The 27108-nt window shown below is 48.2% G+C and overlaps 1 protein-coding gene across 7 annotated transcripts in view; it reads right to left on the reverse strand.

Annotated features, from left to right (window-relative positions):
- The window catches only part of TTLL5 (tubulin tyrosine ligase like 5), a 233541-nt gene that overhangs the window by 165165 nt on the left and 41268 nt on the right, over positions 1-27108 (reverse strand). For 6 of the 7 annotated variants that reach the window (XM_045014664.1, XM_045014666.1, XM_045014665.1 and 3 more), the window contains 3 exons: positions 17599-17700; positions 17325-17416; positions 15619-15726 (listed from right to left, as the gene is read on the reverse strand). In XM_045014664.1, the coding sequence (XP_044870599.1) occupies positions 15619-15726; positions 17325-17416; positions 17599-17700 (302 nt within the window). Of the gene's footprint in view, positions 1-15618; positions 15727-17324; positions 17417-17598; positions 17701-20080; positions 20293-27108 lie in introns of those variants that run through there. The other variant, XM_045014670.1, reaches the window with a different exon arrangement.

Below are 27108 nucleotides of genomic sequence, written 5' to 3' on the forward strand. Positions count from 1 at the left end.
TACACCAACACCGGAACAAATCAACATACCCTTAGAGCCCCGACCAGGGCTATTCTATCTACTGCCCAAAATCCACAAACCTGGAAATCCTGGACGCCCCATCATCTCGGGCATTGGAACTCTCACTGAAGGACTGTCTGGATATGTGGACTCTCTACTCAGACCCTATGCCACCAGCACTCCCAGCTATCTCCGTGACACCACTGATTTCCTGAGGAAACTACAATGCATTGGTGACCTTCCAGAAAACACCATCCTGGCCACCATGGATGTAGAGGCTCTCTACACAAACATCCCACACGCTGATGGAATACAAGCTGTCAGGAACAGTATCCCTGATGATGCCACAGCACAACTGGTTGCTGAGCTCTGTGCCTTTATCCTCACACACAACTATTTCAAATTTGATGACAATATATATATCTCCAGATCAGTGGCACCGCTATGGGCACCCGCATGGCCCCACAATATGCCAATATTTTTATGGCTGACCTGGAACAATGCTTCCTCAGCTCCCGTCCACTCACGCCCCTTCTCTACCTACGCTACATTGATGACATCTTCATCATCTGGACCCATGGGAAGGAGACTCTGGAAAAATTCCACCACAATTTCAACAGCTTCCACCTCACCATCAATCTCAGCCTGGACCAATCTACACGGGAGGTCCACTTCCTAGACACTACGGTGCAAATAATTGATGGTCACATTAACACCACCCTATACCGAAAACCTACCGACCGCTATGCCTACCTTCATGCCTCCAGCTTCCATCCTGGGCACACCACAAGATCCATTGTCTACAGCCAAGCACTGAGGTACAACCGCATCTGCTCTAACCCCACAGACAGAGACCAACACCTACAAAATCTCCACCAAGCATTCTCAAAACTACAGTACCCGCACGAGGAAATAAGGAAACAGATCAACAGAGCCAGACGTGTACCCAGAAGCCTCCTACTGCAAGACAAACCCAAGAAAGAAACCAACAGGACTCCACTGGCCATCACATACAGTTCCCAGCTAAAACCCCTCCAGCGCATCATCAGGGATCTACAACCCATCCTGGACAATGATCCCACACTTTCACAGGCCTTGGGTGGCAGGCCAGTCCTCGCCCACAGACAACCTGAAGCATATTCTCACCAGTAACTGCACACCGCACCATAGTAACTCTAACTCAGGAACCAATCCATGCAACAAACCTCGATGCCAACTCTGCCCACATATCTACACCAGCGACACCATCACAGGACCTAACCAGATCAGCCACACCATCACCGGTTCATTCACCTGCACGTCCACCAATGTAATATATGCCATCATATGCCAGCAATGCCCCTCTGCTATGTACATCGGCCAAACTGGACAGTCTCTAAGGAAAAGGATAAATGGACACAAATCAGATATTAGGAATGGCAATATACAAAAACCTGTAGGAGAACACTTCAACCTCCCTGGCCACACAATAGCAGATCTTAAGGTGGCCATCCTGCAGCAAAAAAACTTCAGGACCAGACTTCAAAGAGAAACTGCTGAGCTCCAGTTCATCTGCAAATTTGACACCATCAGCTCAGGATTAAACAAAGACTGTGAATGGCTTGCCAACTACAGAACCAGTTTCTCCTCCCTTGGTTTTCACTCAACTGCTAGAACAGGGCCTCATCCTCCCTGATTGAACTAACCTTGTTATCTCTAGCTTGCTTCTTGCTTGCATATATAAACCTGCTCCTGGAAATTTCCACTACTTGCATCCGAAGAAGTGGGTATTCACCCACGAAAGCTCATGCTGAAAACATCTGTTAGTCTATAAGGTGCCACAGGATTCTTTGCTGCTTCTACAGAACCAGACTAACACGGCTACCCCTCTGATACTTGTAAGTAAGTTGGCACCAAAGCAATTTCTTGGCACAGTACTAAGTGTTGGAGACAGTTAACATCAGCGCAATTTATGCACATTCTTTTTAAATATTGCAGAACATGGGATTGGCACAGGGAAAGGATTTTCATTTAATTGATCAGTTCCCTAACGGAACAAGAGCAATAGAATTACTGTACCATGCTGCTCACCTAGAATTCTGGCCCCAGCATTTTGTCACCTGCTTGACATTCATGTGGGCTCTGGTGAGCTGGACTGTTTGACAAGATCCTCCTTTGCAGGCAGCTGTTCAAGAGCTCATGTAGCTTGCAATAGTAAGTTAATGAGCTACTGGGGGGACTTGGAGGAGAAGGAAATGGCAGCACAATTTGTGAATGTTGCCTGCATGTTTTTCTGGGCCCTGTAGCCAGACACTGAGTGGGAAGCAAAACAGCACAGAACTAATCAGTTGGTCCAGCCCAAGAAAGTGAGGCTGATCTGCATCGAGGTTTCTTGTTTCCCAGGCTGAGAAGGCTCTGGCAGGGGAGAGGGAAGGAGGAGGAGGAGGTTATGAGTGTAAACATTTAAGGGTTTTGAACAAGAAAAAAAAAATCTCATGGATAAGCTAAGCACATTCTTCCAAAAGATAGTCTAAGCTAGAGTGAGGACCTGTAGTTTCTAGTGTACAAAACCCGAGGGACAGCCAAGCAGCTAGATGGAAAAGGTGAGTGGGTCAATAGCAACTGCTGGTCTGCAACCTCCCACCCCATAAGCCAGGGGCGGCCAAACTTTTTGGCCCAAGGGCCACATCTGAATATGGAAATTGTATGGCAGGCCATGAATGCTGATGAAAATGGAGGCTGGGGTGTGGGAGGGGGTGAGGACTCTGGCTGGGGGTGCGGGTTCTGGGATAGGGCCAGAAATGAGGAGTTCAGGGTCCAGGAGGGGGCTCCGGGCTGGGGCAGGGGGTTGGGGTGCATGTGTGAGGGTTCTGGCCATGGGTGTGGGCTCTGGGGTGCAGGAGGGTGGGACTGAGGGGTTCAGAGAGCAGGAGGGGGGATCAGGGCTGGGGCAGGGGGGGTTGGGGCACTGCAGGGGGTCTGGGGTGCAGGCTCTGGGTGGCGCTTACCTCAAGCAGCTCCTGGAAGCAGCAGCATGTCCTCCCTCCGGCTCCTACACGGAGGCATGGCCAGGCAGCTCTACATGCTGCCCCGTCTGCAGGTGCTGCCCCTGCAGCTCCCACTGGCCACAGCTGACGGCCAATAGGAACTGCAGGGGTGGTGCTTGGGGCAGGGGCAGTGTGCGGAGCCTCCTGGCTTCCCCTACCTTAGCTACCAACTTCACCTTCCATATGCCTCTCTCCATCATTCTCTCCCACTTTTTTCCCCTTTTCCCATCCTTTCCCCCCACCCGCTCAATGTCCCATCCCTCCTTTCCTCCACTCCTATATATAAGTGAAACTAAGAAGACACTTGCTAGTCAGCACCCCAATCATTCTGCTTGTATAGCATTCCTTTCCCCACCCTTTGTCTTATCTATTGACATACTAAGTTCTCTGGGGCAGGAACCATGTCTTACGTGTTTTTGTACATTGCTGTTGCTAATTTATATGCTGCTCTTACACTTATAGAGAGGATGGGGTACATGTGCCAAACGGGACCAAGATTGACCCCTTTTACTTTTACAGGGCATACACTGGATGCTTCTACCACAAATGCTTCTACACAGTTCTGCAAGAGAAGAGTGAGCTAAAATGGGGGGGCATTGTGAGCAGGGGTTTGTTGTTTTATAAATGATCTATACACTCTTGGGCTTTCTCTCTATATAAAGAGCAATGGTGTTTTAAAATCCAGTGTCACATCTGTGTGTTATATGCTACATCTATCACATGCCCCGGAAAAGGTAAATTGTAAATCTAGACCATTCTCAGAGCTGGAATTTAAGATCTGGGGACATCGGGGGGGGGGGGGGGCTAGCACTAGTCCCAGGGGCTGGACAGCTGGACCAAGAAGTCTCAGCTGTCAGGGGAAGTACTAGGCAGATGACCCACACTCCATGAATGTGCCTAGAGATCCCAGTTACAGGCAGGGTCTGGACTCCATTCAGACTCTTGATGCTTAAAGCAGCAGTTGTCAACCAGGGATCTGTTGCCCCCCCTCCCACCCCGTGATGCCACGAGCTCGTTGCAGGGGGCCACGGGGCCCTAAAGGTGAAGTGTGGGGCCCCCAATGCCCAGCACACCGTGGAGCTGAAACTGGAGCAGAGCCATGGGGAGCTCTGAGCCTAGATGTCCCCTAGGGGGGTGGGGGGCTAAGCCAGGAACGGAGGCACAGGATTGAAGCCCCCAGCCCCAGCACCCCCACAGGGCTGAAGCCGGGAGCAGAGCCATGGGTCTAAATCCCTGATGCCCCTGCAGGGCAGAACCACCCCCTGCACACCTAAAGCCCCAGCTCTCTTCTGCCTGGTGGCTGAAGTCCGGAAGCCCTGAGCCCTGCATGGCTAAAGCTTCAAGCCACCCTCACCACCCCCGTGGCTGAAGCCAGGAACCCAGAGGCCCCTCTGCTGGCCCCTGGAGTTTTTATAGTATGTTGCGGGGAGGAGCCTCAGAAAGAAAAAGGTTGAGAACCCCTGGTTTAAGGCATATGGGGACTTGGTGTTTGGATCCCCTCACAGCAGTTTGGTGAGAAGTCCAACAGGTGGAGCTCAGTTAGAACTGAGATACTCAGCACCAATGGGCATCCGGACACAGACTGGGAACTACTACACACAAATCCTAGGCAAAAAAAATCCAGCATCCCACATACCCTAGAAGTGTTTCATTAGCCTATGTCCCACTTTGGAGAATGAACCAGGACGATTTCACACTGAAAAATGCCTCACTCTCACCCCATCTTTTCTTCTTCTGCAGGCAAAGGTACTGAACTCACATGTAAGCAGCATGAAGAGGGGAAGCCCCTGTGAGAACACCAGAGAGCAAAGGTGTCTCCTCTGCAGCTGTAGCCAGGATGCCTGGCTGTCACTCCCTGTTATAGAGGGATCAGAGAGAGCAAACTGATTGAAAGATGACTGTATGCTAGGATTTCCCCTTAGTTATGGCAAGGGCAGCATCAGGTCTGACAGCCCATCTTGCATCCCAATGTTGAGGAAATATGGGGAGCTGGCAGATGGGCAATCAGGTTTCCACAGCTCCTCAGATTACTCCCCTTCTTCAGCTACTGTGAACCACAAAAAAAAATTTCATTCTCATACAATTTCAAAGGCTCAAGCAAGATATCAGAAGGCAGCATCTGATGCCAATACTTAGAACATGAGCTCCCACTCAGCAAAAGGATCACTGCAAACAGGGCTCCCAAACCCACCCCACCAGAAGGCTCAGGGTTATCTCCCTCCCTTACAGGGGAAGAGGAAGCTTTCCTGCATAACTAATAGCAAAGAACACTTCTCATTCTTTACCAGCCAAATTATTTTCCATCCTCATGCAGTCTCCTGGAAGGTGTGAGGTAGCCCTAGAGTCTAGCCACAGCTCCCCAAAGTGCACAGAGGTATAACTCAGCTCTGCAGTCTCCATAAGGAAGATGGGGCTTAGTGTTCCACATGGCTAAGCTACTTTGAAGAGGACATCTACATTTCTTTTCATCCCAAAGGAAGTTCAGAGCTGGCTAACTGCTGCCTCCACCACTCTAATTCTCAGCATCCTGCCACATGAGAAAGAGGGTACATCTGCCTATCCAGGTTCTGCTACAGCACTAATCTCCCTAACAGCCAGGTGACCCTCAGAATTAAAAACAAACAATATCACACTCCTCGTATGTAGCAGTGAGTTAGCTTTTTAGATAACAAGGGGTGTAACTATGCGGGAAAGCCACACCAAAGCAAAGTTTTAGATTTAGTTCTGCGTTGTGCAGGGGCGGCTCTAGGTATTGTGCCGCCCCAAGCATGGCAGGCAGGCTGCCTTCGGCGGCTTGCCTGTGGGAGGTCCCTGGTCCCGCAGATTCGGTGGCACACCTGCGGGAGGTCTGCCGAAGCCGTGGAACCAGTGGACCCTCCGCAGGCATGCCACCGAAGGCAACCTGCCTGCCGCCCTCACGGCGACCGGCAGAGCACCCCCTGTGGCTTGCCACCCCAGGCACGCACTTGGCGTGCTGGTGCCTGGAGTGGCCCCTAGAGTTGTGTGAGGTCCAAAGTCATCCTTCTCTCTTGAAGGGATTTCAGACTAGATCCAGTTCCTATGAAAGTGCACTCATAAGACACTCGTTATTACTTAAATTTAATTGATTCAGTGGAACACAGTCATTGTGGAAGGTTACGGTTGCAGGAGAGGTGATCTTTCAGGCAGCTAGGACCAATCTTATAGAGGGCTCTAAATATCAGGACAGGGACTCAACCAGTCTACGTATTCACTCAGGAGCCAGAGCCAAAGCAGGGAGAAGAGCAGCAGGGTGATGGTGCATGATAACAAAGGCAAGCTGCTGCATTTTATACTAGGTGAAGCTTTTCAGCAGGAAGGATTTATTCCTAGAAAATTAACTGTAATAAATCGGGAACAGAGAGAGGGACGGACACACACACACACGCGCTGCAATAATATTGTGGCAGCTTGCAGATATAAGTGGGCATTTTTCTTTCATAATGGCTATTTAGTCCTCCAAGAGCAGATAAAGGAGGATATCAGATATAGTCTTCAAAAGCATTTCCCAATTCCTATCAGCATCACCTTAATCTTGCTTGGGCTCAGCATTAGCCAGCTGCTCTGATCCAGGTGTCAATTTCAGGTAGGGCCTGCAAGTGCTCTGAGATGGTAGTTTGCACTGTACGTAAAAAGTAGAGCTGAGTGCTATCTGCATATTTTGGCACTCCAGTCCATGTTGTCTCACCAGCTCCCCCAATGGCTCATAATAGATGTTGAATAACATAAAGGAGAACACTGAGCTTTAGGAGACTCTACAGGTGAGGACTTTGGAAGTTGAGGGACAGTTGCTCAAGACAACCATCCAGGGTTGCATCTGAGAAAGATAGAAGTCATTTCAGGGCCTTTCCCTTCATCCCTACAGCTTCTTAGAGGTGGTATAGGAATATTAGTTCATCAAGGGTATCCTTGGCTTCCAGCTGGGGCAGTTTTCCAAAAATAATTAAGTTAGTGCGCAGACCATAGTGCTAATTTCTTCCTGCTATGAAAGGAGAGCTCTTATTTCTGCTTGGAGAAGGGAAGTGTTCTAAATCAGTGGCTCTCAAAGCAGGGGTAGATGTAGCCCTGGGGGTACAGCAACTCATCTAGATATTTGCCTATTTTTACAACAGGCTACATAAAAAGCACTAGCAAAGTCAGTATAAACTAAAATTTCATTCAGACTATGACTTGTCAATACTGCTCCATATACTATACAGTGAAATGTAAGTATTATATATATTATACACACACCAATTGATTGATTTTATCGTTATAGGTAAAAATGAGAGTAAGCAATTTTTCAGTAATAGCATGCTGCTGTAACACTTGTATTTTTATGTTGGATTTTGTAAGCAAGTCATTTTGAAGTGAGGTGAAACGTGGGGGTACATGATACAAATCAGACTCTTGAGAGCGGTACAGTAGTCTGGAAAGGTTAAGAGTCACCAGTCTAAATCACGATAAGGGCATAATTAATTCATTCTCCTTCAGCTCTCTTAAAACTCTCCTCTGCCATAAAGCATACAAAAAGCTGCAAACAGTGACATGCTGGCAGACCAGGTACCAGCTCATGCCAAAACCCCAGGCCATTTCACTTGTGTATTAATATAGATTAAAGTGGTTGTTAATTGTATGATAATGTATTTAGTGTATTAACTTCATGAAAACTAATGGGATATTAAATAAATTAAAATAATGTATCTGTAGCCTGTTATAATGTAACAAACATTTACATTATATATACCCCTAAATAAATAACCCATCAAATGAGAAAGAAACCTTGCATAAAGAAAGTGAAGAATTTTAACAGGAAGGTACTAATTCCTGCACATATGAAGGCAAGTGGTCATTGTGGGTGATGATCAGATATCAAAGACTCTAAATGTACTCCTCTCTCTCTCCAGTCAAAGGAAGAACCCATGTGGGTGGTGACTATCAGCTTGTTTTCTATAAGAAGAAGCTACAAGTATAGATTCAGGTAAAGATCCTGTATCTCTGGATTGTTTGGACTCTTACAGGGAAGGGTACCAAATGCAAAGCAAAGATCCCCCCAGACAATCTGGGTACCCGGAAAAGACTTTTGAGAAACAGGCCATTTATTACATTTGCCACCATTTTTGAAGTACAGACTTCTTAACCTGTACATATATTCTAATCTCTCAATAACTTATTTCCTTTTCTTAGCTAATAAATCTATAGTTAGTTTACTATAGAACTGGCTAACACCGTCATCTTAGGTATGAGGTCTCGAATGCAACTCGACCTGGGTGAGTGACTGGTCTCTAGGACTGCAAGTAACCTGGATTATTTGTGATTTTTGGTATAAGGGACCATTTATAAGTAAGTTCAGTTTGTCTGGGTGGAGAGAGAGAGTGGAGAGTGTAAAGGTATTGTCTATGACTCCATGGTAAGGCTGTTAGAGTGATCCAAGAGTTCACATTTGGTACTGGTTTGGTGAAATCTAATTATAGAACACACCACTGGGTCAGGGTATCTACCCTGCTTCTGACAGTCTTCACTGTGATAGGAACTCATGGTCAGGAGCCACTTGAGAGACAGCATGACAAACTGTTAGGCTGCTGGTATGCTAAGACTAGTCACTCATGCTGACCAATATTGTTTCCTTGCACTCCCTTGTCTGTCTGTATCCGTCTCTTGTCTTAGACTTAGACTACAAATTCCTTAGTGCTGAGGCTGCCCTTTTGTTGTGTTTGTGTACAACAGGGATCAGCAACCTTTGGCACAGGGCCCGTCAGGGGAATCTGCTGGTGGGCCGGGCCGGTTTGTTTACGTGCAGTGTCCACAGGTGCGACCAATCGCAGCTCCCACAGCCTGTGGTTTGCTGTTCCAGGCCAATGGAGGCTGCAGGAAGGGGTGGCCAGCACATCCCTCAGCCCACACCACGTCCCGCAGGCCCCATTGGCCTGGAATGGCGAACCCTGGTGTACAGCATCTACCACAATAGGGACCTGCTCCATGACTCGAGCGCCTCTGTGCTACTAAAGTATAAATAACTGATAGAGACAGTTCTTGCACATCCAGCCAGAAGATCCAGTCCAGGGGTAGGGCTGGCAGGCTACAAGAGGCTGGAGATTACCTGTGAAAAAGTTAAAGGTAAAGGGCTCAAAATATAGCCTAACACCATCTGATATTAGAGGTACCATCTGCCTGGATATTGACAGAAGCCAACACAGAGAGGTTTGTAAACTTCATTGCGACATAGAGATTTTTTTTTTCCAATCTCCAGGAAGCCTTTGGTGTCTGGAGATCAAGGAAGAGCAGCAGAATTCCAGGTTAGTGTTGTGTCTGAATTTACAAATTAAATGGATTAATGCAAAGGATTTTGATTAGAGTGAACTCTGCCTGCATTTGAGCTGAGAAAGAGAGGCTACACCACCTACAGTTTACTCATCACGTATACAGACCGGTGATGGAGAGAGTATTCTAGGGGGCAAGGTGAACATACACTAGTTCTGCAGTACCAGACAGGATTCCTGTGATGAAGACCATGGAAGAACAATTTATCAGCAATAAGCTCATGGGTGGTGTGATCCGGTGCTCAGGGCAGTGGTCCCCAAACTGGGGGGGCACAGGAGGCCTAGGCCAGCGACACCCAGTTCCACTCAGCCCTGGCCCTACCTCCAGCCTTGCCCCCACCCCACAGGCTGAGATCCCATTCCTGGCCCAAGACCTGCCCCCAGCTGTGGCCCCCTTACCCCTGCCCGCATCCCTCCCCCCACTCCCCACTGGGAGCTGCGGCACAGCCCTGGCTCCTGGTGGGGGAGAGGGGTGCAGCCAGGGGTAAGGGGGGGCATAACACTGAAAAGTTTGGGGATCCCTGGCTTAGGGGAAAGATTGTGTCTCATTACATCACATTAGTTCTACATACCCACTATTAAAAAGTGGCATATCCTTTCTTCCAAGAAACGGTTGTTCTTAAGTTCTGTGTAAAGAGAAAATTTCCCCATCTCCATATAGCATCCCCGGAAAGTCATTGGATGGCAAAGGATGAAAAATGGCCAGGAGACTTCAAAGGACATGCGCCGCTGTCCTGTATTACATCCAAAATATAATTTTGAGAGAAGCACTAGTTGCTACAAAAGAATGAAGTTGTCTGTGAGAGAGGCACAGGAGCTCCTGCACTTCCATACAAACCTGGGACTGGTCCACTAGGTTCCACTTCAAAAGCCTGTATTCATGCCAGTTAGTCATAGTGGGATGGTCAAGAGGACCATTCAGCCACCCAGAATTCTCCAGGTTCAAGTATGAAACAAACAGGAGTAAATTCCAGGAGAATCTATGTGACAAATTCTCACAAGCAAGAAAACCCATTATGTCTAGCAGAATCTACACTACTATCCGGGAAGTGGTAATACTCACAACAATGGACAAGAGAACTGCAATATCCACTGAGAGCTCATGATAAGATTAAGTCTCAGTAGAGCTAAACAGTAGTGCATGGCTCTAGAGTGGCATCACAGAGCACGCATGAGTGTCTGTTTCTACTATACCACACCTTGACAGTCCAATGAAAGCCTGCTAGCAGCACTGTTCTGAGCAATTCAGCCCTAGGACACACTCTCAAAGCTGTTCTTGCTTAAGACACCATATCATTGTCCTGCCAAGATCAAGTAATATCCTGAGTATTCTGGTCTTCCCCTTTGAGGGTGGAAAAAATGCAACATCCTAGCGGCTGGACTGATCTCTGCCAATAGTGAGCGGGGACCCATTATATTGCCTCTTCAGGCTGTTTCAATGAGTGCAGAGAAGGGTTGTAGCAATGGAGCCTTGCTGCCTTCACACCATCCCCCACCAACCACCCTGGGGAACGGTTGACGTTTGCTTCAAAGTGGCCTTTCTTAGCCCACCCAGAAGCCCAGACTCCAGGAGGCAAAAACAAACAATGAAGCCTTTAATTGGCTTGAACCCAGGCACTCCAAAGCCACTGCCTCCTCATACTGAATCACCTCTGCAAAGGCCTACCCAAAGTACTATCCCATCCTCCCTCAAAGTTCACCTGTTGCTGTCAGAGCCTGTATCCTGCATCTTTCTCAGAGCCTGCATAACACACAGGTCGACTTGTTAGATTCTCTGTTTGGAGCAAATTAACACCTTCACCCCTTATCTCCAGACTGCATCTGCTTCCATGTGACCTTGCTCCTCTGCCTTTTGGAAATGGGGAAGGGAGCGTGTGTCCATTTTCACTATTACCTCCCATGAGCAGGACATTCCTTCCTGCACAGCGGACATATGGAGTATGAGAGCCTCTCCATAAGAATCCCATGCACTGCTACAGGCTGGGGACCGACTGGCTAAGCAGCAGTTCTGCAGAAAAGGACCTGGGGATTACAGTGGACAAGAAGCTGGCTATAAATCAGCAGTGTGCCCTTGTGCAAGGAGGCCAATGGCATATTGGGCTGTATTAGTAGGAGCATTGCCAGCAGAACGAGGGAAGTGATTATTCCTCTCTATTTGGCACTGATGAGGCCACACCTGGAATATTGCGTTCAGTCTTGGTCCCACCACTACAGAAGGGATGTGGACAAATTGGAGAGAGTCCAGCGGAGGGCAATGAAAATGATTAGGGAGCTGGGGCACATGACTTATGAGAAGAGGCTGAGGGAACTGGAGTTTAGTCTGCAGAAGAGAAGAGTGAGGGGGGATTTGATAGCAGCCTTCAACTACCTAAAGGGGGGTTCCAAAGAGGATGGAGCTAGGCTGTTCTCAGTGGTGGCAGATGACAAAATAAGAAGCAATGGTCTCAAGTTGCAGTGGGGGAGGTCTAGGTTGGATATTAGGAAACACTTTCACTAGGAGGGTCCTGAAGCACTGGAATGGGTTACCTAGAGAGGTGGTGGAATCTCCATCCTTAGAGGTTTTTAAGGTCAGGCTTGACAAAGCCCTGGCTGGGATGATTTAGTTGGTGTTGGTCCTGCTTTAAGCAAGGGATTGGACTAGATGACCTCCTGAGGTCTCTTCCAACCCTAATATTCTATGATCTTCTCCCTGAATGCAGAGACTGTATTGCTTTGACCTTAGAATACTGGCATTTTCCAGACTGCCTGCCAAATGAATGCTTAGTGAGAATGTATATATAATGTCTGCAGCCAGACCACCTAGGCCTGTGATTCAGTCACATTTCTCAAGCTATGTAGGGTCAAACCAGGTCATTGCTTCAATGAGAGACCCCCCACACACAGAAAAAACTCAGGGTGCTTCAGAAAGTGGTGCTGGTGATTTAAGTAGGTGGCATTCTCCCTGCTGGTTCAAAAATCAAAGCAGTGCCCCAGTGGGATGACAGGGGTCACTATATTTACACTTAGAAATGCTGACTTTGGAATGAGACAAAAATCAAGGGCCTGACCATTTGTGGTCATTAAGGATCCTGTGATTCTTTTAACTGTAGTTCAGTTAGTCCTGGGATTCTGGCCAAATTCTAACTCAAATAATTACTTCTGCCCCTAAATTGCAGCGGGAATTTTGATTGGAAATAACTTTTTTCTTCACTTCCTGCCTTAAAGTTTTGGAGCACTGCTGTGCACTGTTGAACAGCTGTCACATCCCATCCCAGACAGGGATGCATTTTAGTGTTAGGGAAAGCAATTGTTTGTGCAGTGTTTTGGGATCCTTCAGGATGAAGGGGCTAGAAAACTGAGAACTTGATTAGTCAGAGGAGTCCTTACCACCAGGGAAAGGGCTTCAGAAGGAAACCAAGTGTGGGTCTTTCTAGAGTCGGTGCAGTCAGAAGGTGCAAATGCCCCAGAAGACGAGATTCCTCTTATAAGCATGTTTCTAAAGCCAGACCAATTCCATTACAGGAGAAGTCTTCTTAGGGAACAATGTGGGGCAGCCAATGACATGGGCTCAGGCTTCATAGATTAGCTGGTGAACCAGTTCAGGCAGCTTTATCAGTTCTGAGCCCCACAGCTCAGTCTCCCTGAGAGTCACAAGTTAAGAATTTCACTTGCAGACTAATTTTAATGAGGAATTAAGAGCCATTTAGAAACCACAAGCTACAGCCAGCAGGAGCATCAACTGGCAGCTGCACGGATCAAAGCAACAAGTTCTCACAGCTTTGTGCTCTCCCACCTCCCCACACAAATATGGCTGCAATAAAATTTATACAGCCCCTTACAATGTTCTTCTATGCTGAACTGCAGACCTGCCAGTGAAACTACTCATGAGTAGGCAGAAGATCAGTAGGACTGGTTGCTGTTAGGACTTGGCAGGCTGGCCAGCTACTGCCACATTCATTGCCAACATTCTCCCAAAGTCCCCAGCAGTACCCCAACCAGGTAGAAGAGGAGAGTGTGTCTAACCTACAGAATGAGCATATGTGAGAACCAGGACGGCATGGGGGAAGACTTATCTCCAGCACCATGGAAGACTGGGCCAGGAGCACAGGGTAGCCAGCCTCTACCCCATCCCAACAGAGGACAGAACAAGGTTCTGTAGTATGGCCTGACTAGAGCGATCAAGGAGAAACTCCAGTAAGCTACAAAGATCAAATAGACAAGCCTGACTGACCCAGTCTTTTAGATGGCCAATCCTTCCCAGCGTGTCATTTCCAGGCTGCATTGTTTGCTATCAAAAGAGAGGAAGGAACAGAGAGAAAGTGGCTTCCAAAGGGATTCCACCTTCTGCCATTCATGTCTCATTCAGTTTTCTCACTAACATTTGTGACTGCAGAGTCAGCCATCTTTAACATCCCCAGCTGGCAAGTGTCCTTGCTGTAAACGGAAACAGCAGGGGCAAGGCATCAAAGGGTGAGAACAGGGCACTGGGATAAAGATTGGGCAATGGAGGAAGGCAAGGGACAGCTCAGGGTCCTCAGGACCATGGCCAACCACTTGGCTGAGAGGGGGAGGGAAGGTGGCAGCAAGTACAGAACTCCAGGAATGCCTCTGGCTCCCTTGGGAAGCAGCATGGCTCCTGCTTAAGCTCTCTTTCCTGGGAAGCTCTTAATTCATGTTTATACTCAAACAAATGGAATGAAAGTTGGTTTGTGGGACGGCAGCCCTGTGGGAGGCTGGGGGGAGGAGGAGGAGGAAAGCAACCAAGAGGGTGATTTAAGTCCCATCCTGGGGAGGCAGCAGGAAGTGGGATAACCTTAAAGCCAGACCCAGCACAGTGGACATACGGAGTATAAGAGCCTCTCCACAAGCTGGTCAGAGTAAACTTAAGACAAGGGCTGAGAGGAGGAGGGAGAAACACAGGGGAGATGGCCAGCTCTCTATTGGGCTGTTGATATTTTTAGAGTAGGTGCTAAACTGCTACTTCATAGATTCTTCATACTTCACTAAAAACAATTCCATCTGACTGCTAAGTTTCCAATCATTTCCAAGAGTTCCGGTAACTCTGAAGAAGGGATCAAAGCTACACAGAAAAGCAAAGGCCCTGCAAGCAGGGCCAGCTCCAGGGTTTTTGCCACCCCAAGCAGCAAAAAAAACCAACCCAGCCATCATGATCAGCTTTACCGCCGCCACTTCAGTCTTCGGCAGCTGGTCCTTCGCTCCGAGAGGGAGTGAGGGACCCGCCACCGAATTGCTGCCGAAGAGCCGGACGTGCCGTCTCTGTTGGCCACCCCAAGCACCTGCTTGCTGGGCTGGTGCCTGGAGCCGGCCCTGCCTGCAAGTTGGCCAGCTTTCAGTGGTAGCCTGACACCTGATACCATACATGCCCAGGCATACCTCCTCCCTGGGTCCCTCACTCTATCCTGTCAGCTCCCAGGACCCAAACTGGACAGCATTAACATTACACTCATGGAGATGTATGTAGTGCTGCCAACCTTCAAGAATCCCACAGCAGAAGGGATTTTCCTGTCATGGCTGTGCTCAGACAGCTTATTCCCCTTGGTCCCTGAACACAGGGCAGCCTAAACTACTAGAAGCCTGTAGTGCAAGCCCTGACTGAGCATAAGACTGATTCTGCATTCAGCAATCTTCTACTTTGGGACTCCTGCCTTCTGTGTTTGCAGAGAGCAGCTGGAAGCAGGAGGAGGCCGCCTCAGGGAAGGCTGAGGAGCTGCCATTGGAAAGCAGTAGGAGGCATGCACTGGTACCAGCCACCGCTTTTTGGAACTGTTCCAAGCTTCCCCTTCCCATTGCCAACACATAGCTCTGTATACAGCCTCAGCCAGAGGTAGGCTCTGCCGCCGCCATGTGGTACAGTCACACAAAAGCAAGCCCAACAGGCATCACCAACACTCATATGCAACAAGCCTTCCTTCTAGGGACCAATCTCACAGCAATGTGTGCTCAACCCATCACCCTTTCCAGGACCACTAATGGGCCAGCAACTCCAGTATGCCCAACACCCTGCAGGTTCCCTCTGAACCATTCTGCTCATCTTAGAATCCAGCACTCCTCCCATCACAGGACCCCCTATGTGTGACGGTGACTCTGGGGTCAATCCTGCAGTCTGGGATGTCTGCACAGAGAGCCAAACCCAAATTTCCCTCTGTTGCTACCCCAATATGGAGTCCAAGCTTTTCCACACAACACCTGGGCTGGAAGCAGCAGGTAACAGACACCCAGGAGAAAAGGGAACCTGCAACAGCCCCATATATTAAGACAATGCCTGGGCTCCTTACCAAAGCAGCTGCCACGGTGTGGAAGAAAGGTTTTACAGGCTGTGGCAATGGCCAACTCAGCAGAAATAATGGTCTTAATAATCAGGTCCTCCACATTGGCCATCAGTGCTGTGAGGGGAAAAAAACAAAACAGAATGTGAAGCAGAGATTACACTCATGTGCAAATGCTCTCCTGGGTTTGCATGTGAATCTGAGTATGGGTGACTCCATAGGTAACATCAATCAAATGAGAGCATATGTGGATACCCAGAGGAACAAGAGATCATGAGTGCATACATGAATACCCCATGGCAGGAGCACTCAAGTGAATTCTCAGAGGAGTGCAAGAGCAAATGCAAGCAAGCTTAAGCAGGAGCATACAGCATGCATGACAGCACAATTTAACATGAGTGATCACCCACCCACACTGTTTTAAGGTTTAACTAATCAAGAGTGTTAGAGAAACTCTCACGCTCAAGGGCACAAGCCAAACTAATGGGAGTTAGTTTCTTTGTTGGCAGCGCTCTTTTGATACTGGCCACTGAACTAGATAAACCTCTGGTCTAATTTAGTACTGCAATTACTATTTTCCATACGTGGGGGAATACATGTGTGCGTATGCCTAGGTATGCAAAGTATGAGCATCTGTACAAGAGGAAGCATGAATGTGTGCACATGAGTGGGTGGGCATGTGTACACAAGTGTTCCTGCATGTGCATAAGAATACAGAAACTGCTGTCCCAGATCAGTCTGGCGTTCTTAGCCCAGCATTCTGTCTGTGACACTAGCATCAGAGCAAGATGCAAGAAACCCCTAACTGGACAATTATGGAATAACCAATTCATTGGAATGTCTTCCTAATTTCTCTCAGTGGTTGGTTATTTAGGAGAGTTTATTGCTTTACACTGGATAATATAAAGTGTAACAATGTTCTAATGATCTGTATCAATATCTAATCACGTGTGCAACTGAGAGAACATTAATTGGTGCAAGTGAGCACGAGTGACTGCATAACCATGCACATAAAATTGGGAAAGGCTTAGTTCCACTTAGAAGCCTGATTCAAATCCCTTCCTCCATCCTCTAAGTTCCTTGGTAATACTTATAGGATGGGCATAGCAGCTGCCAAATAGTGTTACTAAGGACTCAGTGTCAGACAAGTTGTCCCTTAAGAGAAAATTTCTTGGATTCTGCTGTGCAGATGCATCAAAGCAGACCTGGTAAAGGTATGGAAGAGAGCTGTTCTACAGAACTTAAGCACCCAGATGGACAACAAAACTCAAAAACCTGGGGCATGAAAAAGTGATATCACATCCATGAGTCATTCAAGATGACACAGGTAACCAGCCATTTGTTCACTAAATTGCAGGGTTCAAGAGGTTGATGACTCACTAGACTGAACAAGCCATGGGGGCCGTGGAGGAGGGGAAGCATTTAGGGTGGTACCAGAAGGTATAACTAGGAGGAACGGGAGGACATTAAGAAAGGGAAACTTAGGAAGAATATCAGGAAACACCCTGACAGTCTGTTGAACTATATACCATGCAAGAGAAGATTTGGGGTTCTCCCCACTGGGAACATTGAGAACTAGGGCTGGCCATAGCCCTAGAGAATATATCACAGGAAACAATCCTGCCCTCTGCCCTGAGATAGAACCTAGTAGGATTCTTCCTAGGATTTCTTGCTGGTGGACACAAGGAAGGAACCAAAGGGGGGTCTCTACTCACTCGTTGTGTCTCTCCCTTCTTGTTTCAGGTACCTCAGCATCGCACTCATACTCCACTTGTTCCCATAATCCTCCACTTCAGGGTCATCACAGCTAAAACAAACCAAGGAAGCAGGGCTCACATAATTGGCCTGTGCGTCAGGATCATCACTCTAACCTTTGAAAGCCATACTTAGATGCAGTCATACAAATTTGCTCCCCCATCCTGGTGTGAATTTGGTTCCGCCTCCAAGAACCAAAGCCCATCCTCTCATCTCTTTGGCAATTCTAAGTACCTGACATAGTCTCCACTCTTCTTGTTGACACTGTAGTTGGTCAGATGCATGAACTGGTTTTTAATGTTCTTAGTTCCTTGGTCATATCTCACAGTCGCAAACCTAAGAACAAGGACAAAAAACTCAAGCTACACTTTCTGGGGAAGGCAAGCAGCTTACTAGATGGGATTTATTAGGCAGACAACTCAATCGCTGCAATTACAGATGTAAAAGACCTAAATTAGGTACAATCCAATGCAAACCACCAAAGAACATTTCCCAGAGCTGTGTCCAGTCTGGTTTCCAACATTCCAAAGGAAGGGACTCCCAAACTTTCCTCCAAGAAATTATTTCACAGCCCAACACCATAGATCCCACTGTCAAGAAGCTCAAGTAGTAGTCAGTTTAAATTGACCATAAGCAAATCTCATCCCATTCCTCCTAGTTACAGAGATACTGCTCCTAACCCTGTCCTTCCCATCCGTGGATTTATTATGGAGGTGTTGGTAGCAAGTCTATATTTAAGGTGTGCCCTTAAAGTAGGGATCCAATCTCTTGTGTGAAAAATATAGTGTATCCTCCCAAAAGTGACAGCACTAATACTGAGCACAGAATTACTTTTCTATACGAGTTTACAACTAAGGCTTGGTCTACACTACCAACTTAGGTCATTAAAACTATGTTTCTCAGGGGTGTGGAATATCCCTACCCCTAAGCAATGTAGTTATACCAACCTAACTCCAGTGTAGACAGCACTATGTTTATGGGAGAGCTTCTCCCATCAAGATAGCTACTGCCTCTCGGTGAGGTGGAGTACCTATGCCGATGGGAGAAGCTTTCCTGTTGGCATAGACAGTGTCTTCACTAAGTGCTACAGTGGTGGAGCTACACCACTGAAGCATTGTGAGTGTAGACAAGCCCTAAAACGGTTTATTTAGGACTTAAAATTAATTAAAATGGGCCATTTAAGAAATGTAGCACCCAGTGTCAGATTTTTTTCTAGACCTTTAATCTGAACAGACTCCCTAAACACAGTGAAACCTTGTATGTTTTAGATCGGTTTGGGGGTTGTTCTTGTGAAGCTTGCAAGGCCTTACATGCAACTTGATAGCATATCTCAGTGTGGATGCAATATAATAAACTTTGAACACTCCATCTGATCAATTCCAAATTTCAGGGAACGTTCAGGGAACTCTGTTGATTTTGATGAAAACTGGAAAAACCGAAAGGGGGAAAATGGGGGACACAATGAGCCATTGGTTAGCAGAGCTACCAGATTCAACTGCCTCTAATTGTTGGTTGATGGCAGCCATTAACACATTCCAGCATAATACCCATCATTTTAGCTCTTCCCATCCCCTCCAATAGTCTGAAAATGTTGACACCATGAGCGAGAAAGGCATGAAGAAAGTGGAAGAATATGGCTAGGTCTACACTAAAAAGTTAACTTGACCCAACTTCATCACTCAGTGTGTGAAAAACTCACATCTCTGAGCAACATAGCTAAGCTGACCTAACCCCCGGTGTAGACAGTGCTAGATCAATGAAAGAATTTTTCTGTCAACCTAGCTACCACCTCTCATGGAGATGAATTAACTACAAAAATGGGATTGTTCCTGTAGTGAGTGGTTACAGTGAAGCACTATAGCAGCACAGCTGCAGCCTTCCTAGTGAAGACATACCCTAAGAAAGGTGGGGGTAAGAGGGAAGCACAAAGAGCCCAAGGATCAGGGGAAAGAGGGAAGTTCCTGAAATACAAGGGAATGGGCAGGTCACACAGGGAGCTTGTGGCTGAGGAATGGGGGAATGCAACAAGCCCCTGGTATATGTTCAATGAACTCGGCCTAAAGAAGCAACAAAGTGTGCCACCCTTCAGTTTATTAATGGTCATTCCTCTTGTTATTTTTCATAAGTGAAAGCTTCTTTCACAGGGGCTGAAGGATACCAGTGTCTACTAAAGAGAATTCTCAAAGAGCTGCCCTCTTTCAAAATGGCTGCCATCTCCCATTGTTCTCAGTGTGATTGCCCTCAGTTGGTGGCCATTTTGAGAAGAGTGTCTCACTGTCAGTGGGACGGAGTATTGACACTATATAAAAACTATACAATCGTGATTAAGGCATTTTAGTGTTTGTGGACACACATTAGTTTAAACTGATTTGTTAAAAACAGATTTTGTTCATTTTTTGCTGCTCATGGTGTCATTCCAGGGCAGAGTTAAAGTTCCTGCTGGAGGATAAACATTCAGTTATAAAGAATAGCAAGGGGCGAAGTTACCATTAATCATAAAAAGTTTAGATTTAAACATGATTCCAGTTAGCTTTAGCTACAGAGGAAGTTAGAAGATTGGTTGGATATCCTCACTGTATATTTCCATGTTTTAACATGACTCAATTTCATATATTTAACCCTGACTATGGATTTCCACAGTTTAACACATTTGGGATCATTACAACATCTCAAATGTCTATTACCCTAAATGATGGATATGTACTCTCTACCTTACCTCCATTTTAACAGTTTCTGTCTAGGAATATATCTCAAATGTTTGTTGGTTATGACATTCTCAGCTTTGCCATCTTAACCATCCTGGACAGAGTTCATTCTTTCTTCCAACCCCTTGATCATTTCTGTAGCTTGTGTCCAAGTATCACTCTGGTAATGAGATACCCATTTCTGACAGCAGTATTATCAGGTATGGTGGCCCTAGAGCAGGGGCAGGCAAACTTTTTGGCCTGAGGGCCGTATTGGGTTTCAGAAATTGTATGGAGGGCCGGTTAGGGGAGGCTGTGCCGCCCCAAACAGGCAGGTGTGGCCCCGACCTCCCCCCCCTTCTCACCCCTGACAGCCCCCCCGGGATTCCTGCCCCATCCAGCCACCCCTTCTCCCTGACCGTCCCTGGATCACCAGCCCTTAACTTCCCCCTGCCCCTAACTGCTCCATCCAATACCCCCTCTCCTTCCTGACTGCCCCGCCCCCGGGATCTCTGTCCCATCCAACCACCCCTTCTCCCTAACTGCTCCCAGAACCCCTGCCCCCATTCAACCCCCCTGTTCCCTGCCCTCTGACCGCCCCAACCCCTAACCACCCCCCAAACTCCCCTGCCCCCTTACCACGCTACCTGGAGCACTGGTGGCTGGCGGCATGGCTGCACCATGACAGGCAGCCGCGCCACCCAGCTGGAGCCAGCCATGCACAGTGCATAACAGAGCACCGGGTCAGGCCAGGCTCTGCAGCTGCGCTGCCCCAGGAACTCGCCACTCCGCCGCCCAGAGCATTGCGCTGGTGACGCAGTGAGCTGAGGCTGCGGGCCCCGGGCCATAGTTTGCCCACCTCTGCCCTAGAGTCAGAGTATAACTGTTCTCCCTTCTCTGGCTGTGATGCCTCCCTCTGTGCATGAAGCCCATTCAAAACATCTCACTGACCATTTCTGCAGCCACATCACTGTAAAAAAAAAAAACCAAACAAACTCATGAGTGTATCCAGAACCTGAGGCATCACATAAGTAGCACAGAGAAATCAGAAAACCAAGACAATTATATGGGGAAAAGAGGTGAGAAATAGGACAGTAATACAAATGGGAATGGGGGTACAAATGTAGTGTGCTGGCAACTAGGCCATCCCATGACTTGTAAATAGAGACACCAATTTCAGAAAAAAACACTACTCTATTTTTCCTCAGGGGCTTGAAACTGCCACCTGCCACAGAGGAGAGTGATTCAGTTCCCACACTCAGCTATGTGATACTAACCACTGCTGGTTGCAGTAATCTCTGTGTTCTCAGTACTTCCAAACCCAAGCATTTTATCTCCCATTCTTACAACTTATCCCTTCCCTAGAGAACTTCACCATTTACTGGATAGCCCCAGTTCCAGATTCCAAGTACAATTTAGTGATAGAAAACTTACATTCTAGTAGTGTCTTTCACTCAGAGGGATCTCAAAGTGCACTACAACTCTGTACATACAAAACTCTCTCTCCACCACTGAAATGCAGACACGTTGAGGTTAGAATGTGGTGGCAGTTGAACAGCACATAGCAGCACTGTACAACAGTAGGTGAAATCAATCTATCCACCTGAAAATGAAGGAGGATTTAAACAGAATTCAATTTCCCTGGCTGGAATATGGCCAGGACACAAAAAGTCATTGTACCAATTCTTGTAGAAAGTGACCTGGGGTCACAAATGAAAGATCCAAGGTATAGATTCATAGATACCAAGACCAGAAGGGATCATTGTGATCATCTAGTCTGAACTCCTGTATAACAGACCATAAAACTTCTCCAAAAATAATTCTTAGATCATACCTTTTAGAAGTATATTTAGAAAAACAATTTTGATTTAAAAATTGCTAGTGATGGAGAATCAACCATGACATGGGTAAATTGTTCCAATTGCTAATTACCATCAATGTTAAACATTTATGCCTTCTTTCCTGTCTGAATTTGTCTAGTTTCAGCTTCCATGTTGTATCTTTCTCTGGTACACTGAAGAACCTATCAAATATTTGTTCCCCCATGTAGAAACTTACAGAGCATAATCAAGTCACCCCTTAACCTTCTCTTTGTTAAGCTAAACAGAATGAGCTACCTGAGTCATTGACCAAGGCATGTTTTCTAATCCTTTAGATCATTCTTGTGGCTCTTCTCTGAATTCTCTCTGACTTATCAACATTGTTTTTGAATTGTGGATGCCTGAATTGGACACAGTACTCCAGGAGTGGTAGCACCAGTGCCAAATACAGAGATAAAATTACCTCCACTCTGACTTGAGATTCCCCTATTTGTGCATGTCGGATTGCACTGGCCCTTTTGGCCAAAGCGTTGCACTGGGAGCTCAAATTTAGCTGATTCACCACCACAACACTCAGATCTTTTTCAGAGAGTCACTGCTTCCCAAGATAGCCTTTCCCATCTTGTAAATATGGCCTACATTCTTTGTTCCTTGATAGGTACATTTCTATTTAGCTATATTAAAACGTATATTGTTTGCTCACACTCAGTTTAATCAAGAGATACAGATCGCTCTGTATTCATGACCTGTTGTAGCAGGGTGGTCCCCTGCTCCTGCCCTGAAGGGCTTAAAACAGCCCAGGAGAGGGCTGTGGCTGGGGCAAGAAGCCTGGGCTGATTGGGGAAAGTAGGCTCAGCTGTGGCCATATCCCAATCAGGCCCAGCTGACCCCTATAAGAGGCTGTAGAGGGAGATGGGCCTGGCTGCAGGGAGCTAGAGACAAAGTATCTGAGTGGAGCAGGGTTGGGGACAGGCTGAGGAACTGGGGCCATTTCTAGGTACTGGGGGTTGCAGAGGGAAGCCCAGGGGTAGGCCAAGGCAGCAGGTCCAAACCCTCCTTGCCAGTGATGAGTAGGCTGATACTGCAGTCTGCCCCAGGGCGTGGGGCTAGACAATGACTGGCAGTAGCCTTATACTGAGGTGAGGTGGGAATAGTGGGTGAGGGTTCCCTGGGGAGGGGAGACCCTAAGACTAAGGGGTAACTGCCAGGAGCAGCACCCCAGATAAAAGAGCACTGGGTCCAGGGAGGGACACGGGCCAGAGGACAGGCGGATCACTGGCCCGCAGAGGGCATTCCAGAGCTGGAACCGAGCTAATTCCCAGAAGTCACCAGCAGGAGACGCCGCAGGGGTGAGTCCGCACGTCTACACCTGTCCTCTGCATTATTTACCATTCTCCCAATTTTGGGGTCATCTGAAAACTTTATCAGTGATGGATTTTATGTTTTCTTCCAAGTCATTGATAAAAAATGTTAAATACTGTAGGGCCAAGAACCGATCCCTGCATGACCCCATTAGAAACACATCCATCTGATAGCTCCCCATTTATAATTACAGTTGAACCCTGTTATCTCGACGGCCTAGGGGTTTGCCAAAAGCCGTCGAGATAACCAATGATCGAGATAACCCCTATCCACCCCCCCACCCCCTCCCTGCCCCCTTACCGCGCTGCCTGCACGTGGCTGGATCCGGCAAAGCGGAGCCAGGCGGACGGGCGGGCGGCGAAGCGGAGCCGGGCGGGCGGCAGGCGAAGCCGGGACCAGGTATGTGGGGCGGGGACGGGCAGGGACCAGGTATGCGGCGGGGACAGGCAGGGACCGGGTATGCGGGGGCGGGGAAGCGGGGACGGGCAGGCGGGGAAGCGGAGCCGGCGGGCGGGCGGCAGGCGAAGCCGGGCCCCGGTATGTGGGGCGGGGACGGGCAGGGACCAGGTATGCGGGGCCGGGCGGGGGACCGGGTATGCGGGGGCGGGCGGCGAAGGGGTGCCGGGCGGGCGGCGAAGCGGAGCCGGGCGGGCGGCGAAGCGGAGCCGGGCGGGCGGCGAAGCGGAGCCGGGCGGGCGGCGAAGCGGAGCCGGGCGGGCGGCAGGAGAAGCCGGGACCAGGTATGTGGGGCGGGGACGGGCAGGGACCAGGTATGCGGGGCCGGGCGGGTGGACGGGGACAGGCAGGGACCGGGTATGCGGGGGCGGGCGGGGGGGCGGAGCCGGGCGGACGGGCGGGCGGCGAAGCGGAGCCGGGCGGACGGCCGGGCGGCGAAGCGGAGCCGGGCGGACGGGCGGGCGGCGAAGCGGAGCCGGGCGGACGGGCGGGTACGCGGGGAACCGCGGGGCTGGGGAGCCGGGGAGCGGGCGGCTGGGGACACGGTGGGTCGGGGACGCGGGGAGCCGGGCGGCTGGGGATGCGGGAAGCGGGCGGCTGGGGAACCGCGCGGCTGGAGAGCCGGGGAGCGGGCGGCTGGGGACACGGTGGGTTGGGGACGGGCTCGAGATATTAGGGTTCGGCGAATCGACATAACGGATGAGAAACCCATAAGACAAAGAGGGAGTTTGGCGGTTCCACTTGTAAACCGTCGACTTAATAGGATTGGCAAGTTAACCGAGGTCGACATAAATGGGTTTGACTGTACATCGACACCGACCAGCTAGTTTTTAATCCATTTAATCTGTGCCATGTACATTTTTTCCTCTCTGGTGTTCTAATCAAAAGGTCTTGCAATACCATACCAAATGCCATACAGAAGTTTAAAAGTATATTAGATCAACACTGTTTATTTATCTAACTTGTAGTCTCATAAAAACATCTCAAGCTAATTTGATAGGACCTATTTTCCATAAACCCATTGATTTGGTATTAATTATATTACCCTCCTTTAATTCTTTATTAAAAGGATCCCCATAGCTGCTGCTCCATTATCTTGTCCAGGATCAATATCAGACTGACAGGCCTATAATTAGCCAAGTCATTCAGTTAACCCTTTTGAAATATTGGCATAACATTAACTTTCTGTCTGTCTTCTGGAACTTCTCCAAGTTTTATTTAAAAATCAGCATTAATGCTCCAGTGAGCTCCTCAACCAACTCTTATAAAACTCTTGGATGCAAGTTATCTGGACATGCTTATTTAAAAAATGTCTAACTTTAGTAGCTGCTGCTTAACAGCCTCCTACGGGACTAGTGGAATAGAAAGAGTGTTATGACCTTATGACATGACTATATCTATTTTCCCCCAAATTCACAACAGAAATTTCTAGGGCATTCATCAACAGTCTCTAGAAGCAAGAAAGGTGACAAAGCAAAGAGACAATATCTCCAATAGCACAGCACTCCTTCGTACCACACTGTTGCAGTGAGTTTAGTACTGACTTGGGAGGAAAAGCATCCCCCAAAAATCACCAACACTATTTCATGCAGAACCATGAGTTTTCAAGAGAGGTCACTCATCCAACAGGAATCTGGGGTCAACTGTACTTGTGAAATGTGACAGAATCACAGCCTGAAGTAGCATGGCTGTAAAATCCCCTTCCCATACTTAGTGCTACCCACTGCTTGTATCAGAGACAGAGAAACACAAAGTCATATCGTTCCCAATAACTTACTCCCATTTCCAGGGCTTGTCGCTGTGCAGCCCTAACCCCCAATCCTGCAGATATCAGTCCAAAACCTCATCCTTCCAAGGAATCCTATCCCTCCCTTTAGCTTTTTTTTTTTTTTTTTTTTTTTTTTAAAGAGGACCGTAAGTGAGTGAAGTTAATGGAACCCATTACCCAAATGTACAAGAGATTAGTTTCAACTAGCCTACCCCCGCCCCCAATAAACCTAGTACATCCCACCCTAAAATACAGTTAAGGGATGGGAAAGGTCCATCTGAGGCAGACTATGTACATAGGTGCAGTTTGACTACTAGCAGCAAACACCGAAGCTTATGAAACAGACATGGCAGCCGCCAAGCTTGAGGTGCTCCCTGACAGCTTCCCCGTCTCCCATACCAGCTTCCCTTTTCTCAGCATGAGAATAGCCAGGGACTACATACACTCCAACTCTGAATCCAAACTCTGTAAGTGAAGGGTGATGCTCAGACATTCCACAGCCTTGCAATCTCACAGCCATTGCCTGCTTGCAATCTCAGCCTGAATGTTACACATCTGGCTCAGCTGTGAGCAGAGATATTGCTGCTCCCCATTCAGGTCACTAGAATCCCACCATAGAGCCCAACTTTAGCCTTATCTAACCAGGCCACATGTCTGCCTCCCCTCTGGCTGCATCCTCTGTTGGATCCTAGTGGGGAAGCAGCAGCAGTAAGTGTGGTGGTGTGGCCAGCCAACCTGCCTGCTGCCAGGTATAGAAAGTGAGGGGCTTGTTAGTTTCCCCAATCAGACCCCCAGAGAGACCCTCTAATCGCCAGCCAGCCCAGAGACCTGTAAACCTTCAAACCCACAATTCACCAGAGATGCCCCAACCAGACCTTGCTATCCGATCCAAGAAACCCTGCCAGACACCAAATCTCTGCTCTTGAAAAATACTTCATCTACCAGCACCCAAACAGACCTCATTTCCTCCCCAACCCCAGGACCCACCACCTATCCCAGACATCACAGCACACATCACCCCCTAGTCACTCCCAGAAGAGCACCCAGCCATCTTAACACCTGTAGCTCAAGCACCCCCAGAATCCACCTGCTTTTTCCAACTGCCTACACCAGCACTCCCAGACATCCACCTATCTCCCTACCTGCCTTAGCCTCCTAGCTTTCAGGTTTTGTACAGCTCCAGGTCTTATGCCCCCACTGCTTAGGGAAGGGTATATTAACCATAAGGTGAAGTTTACAGTCCTATGTAAACTTGGCAACTATGGGGTAATTAATCAGGACACTAAAAGGAGTCTGGGAGAGATGGAGGAGAGGACAAAAGGCCTGTTAGACATGGGGGAAGCAGTATTGTTAATTCCTCTCTTACTGCATGGGTGCTATAGAAAAGCACAAGAGACAAGTGAGCAATGGTCTTTCCCTGACTGTTTACAAAAGCTATCTAAAACAGGGGTTCTCAACCTTTTTATTTCTGAGCCCCCACCCCCCATTATGCTACAAAAACTCCACGGCCCAGCTGTGCCACAAATGTTTTTCTGCATATAAAAGCCAGGGCCAGCATTAGAGGGTAGCAAGCAGGGCAACTGCCCGGGGCCCCACACCACAGCTTTGCAGGGCCCCCTAAGTTGTTCAGGATTCAGCTTCAGCCCCAGCCCCA

Source organism: Mauremys mutica, chromosome 4 (genome assembly GCF_020497125.1).
Source record: "Mauremys mutica isolate MM-2020 ecotype Southern chromosome 4, ASM2049712v1, whole genome shotgun sequence".
Lineage (NCBI taxonomy): Eukaryota > Metazoa > Chordata > Testudines > Geoemydidae > Mauremys > Mauremys mutica.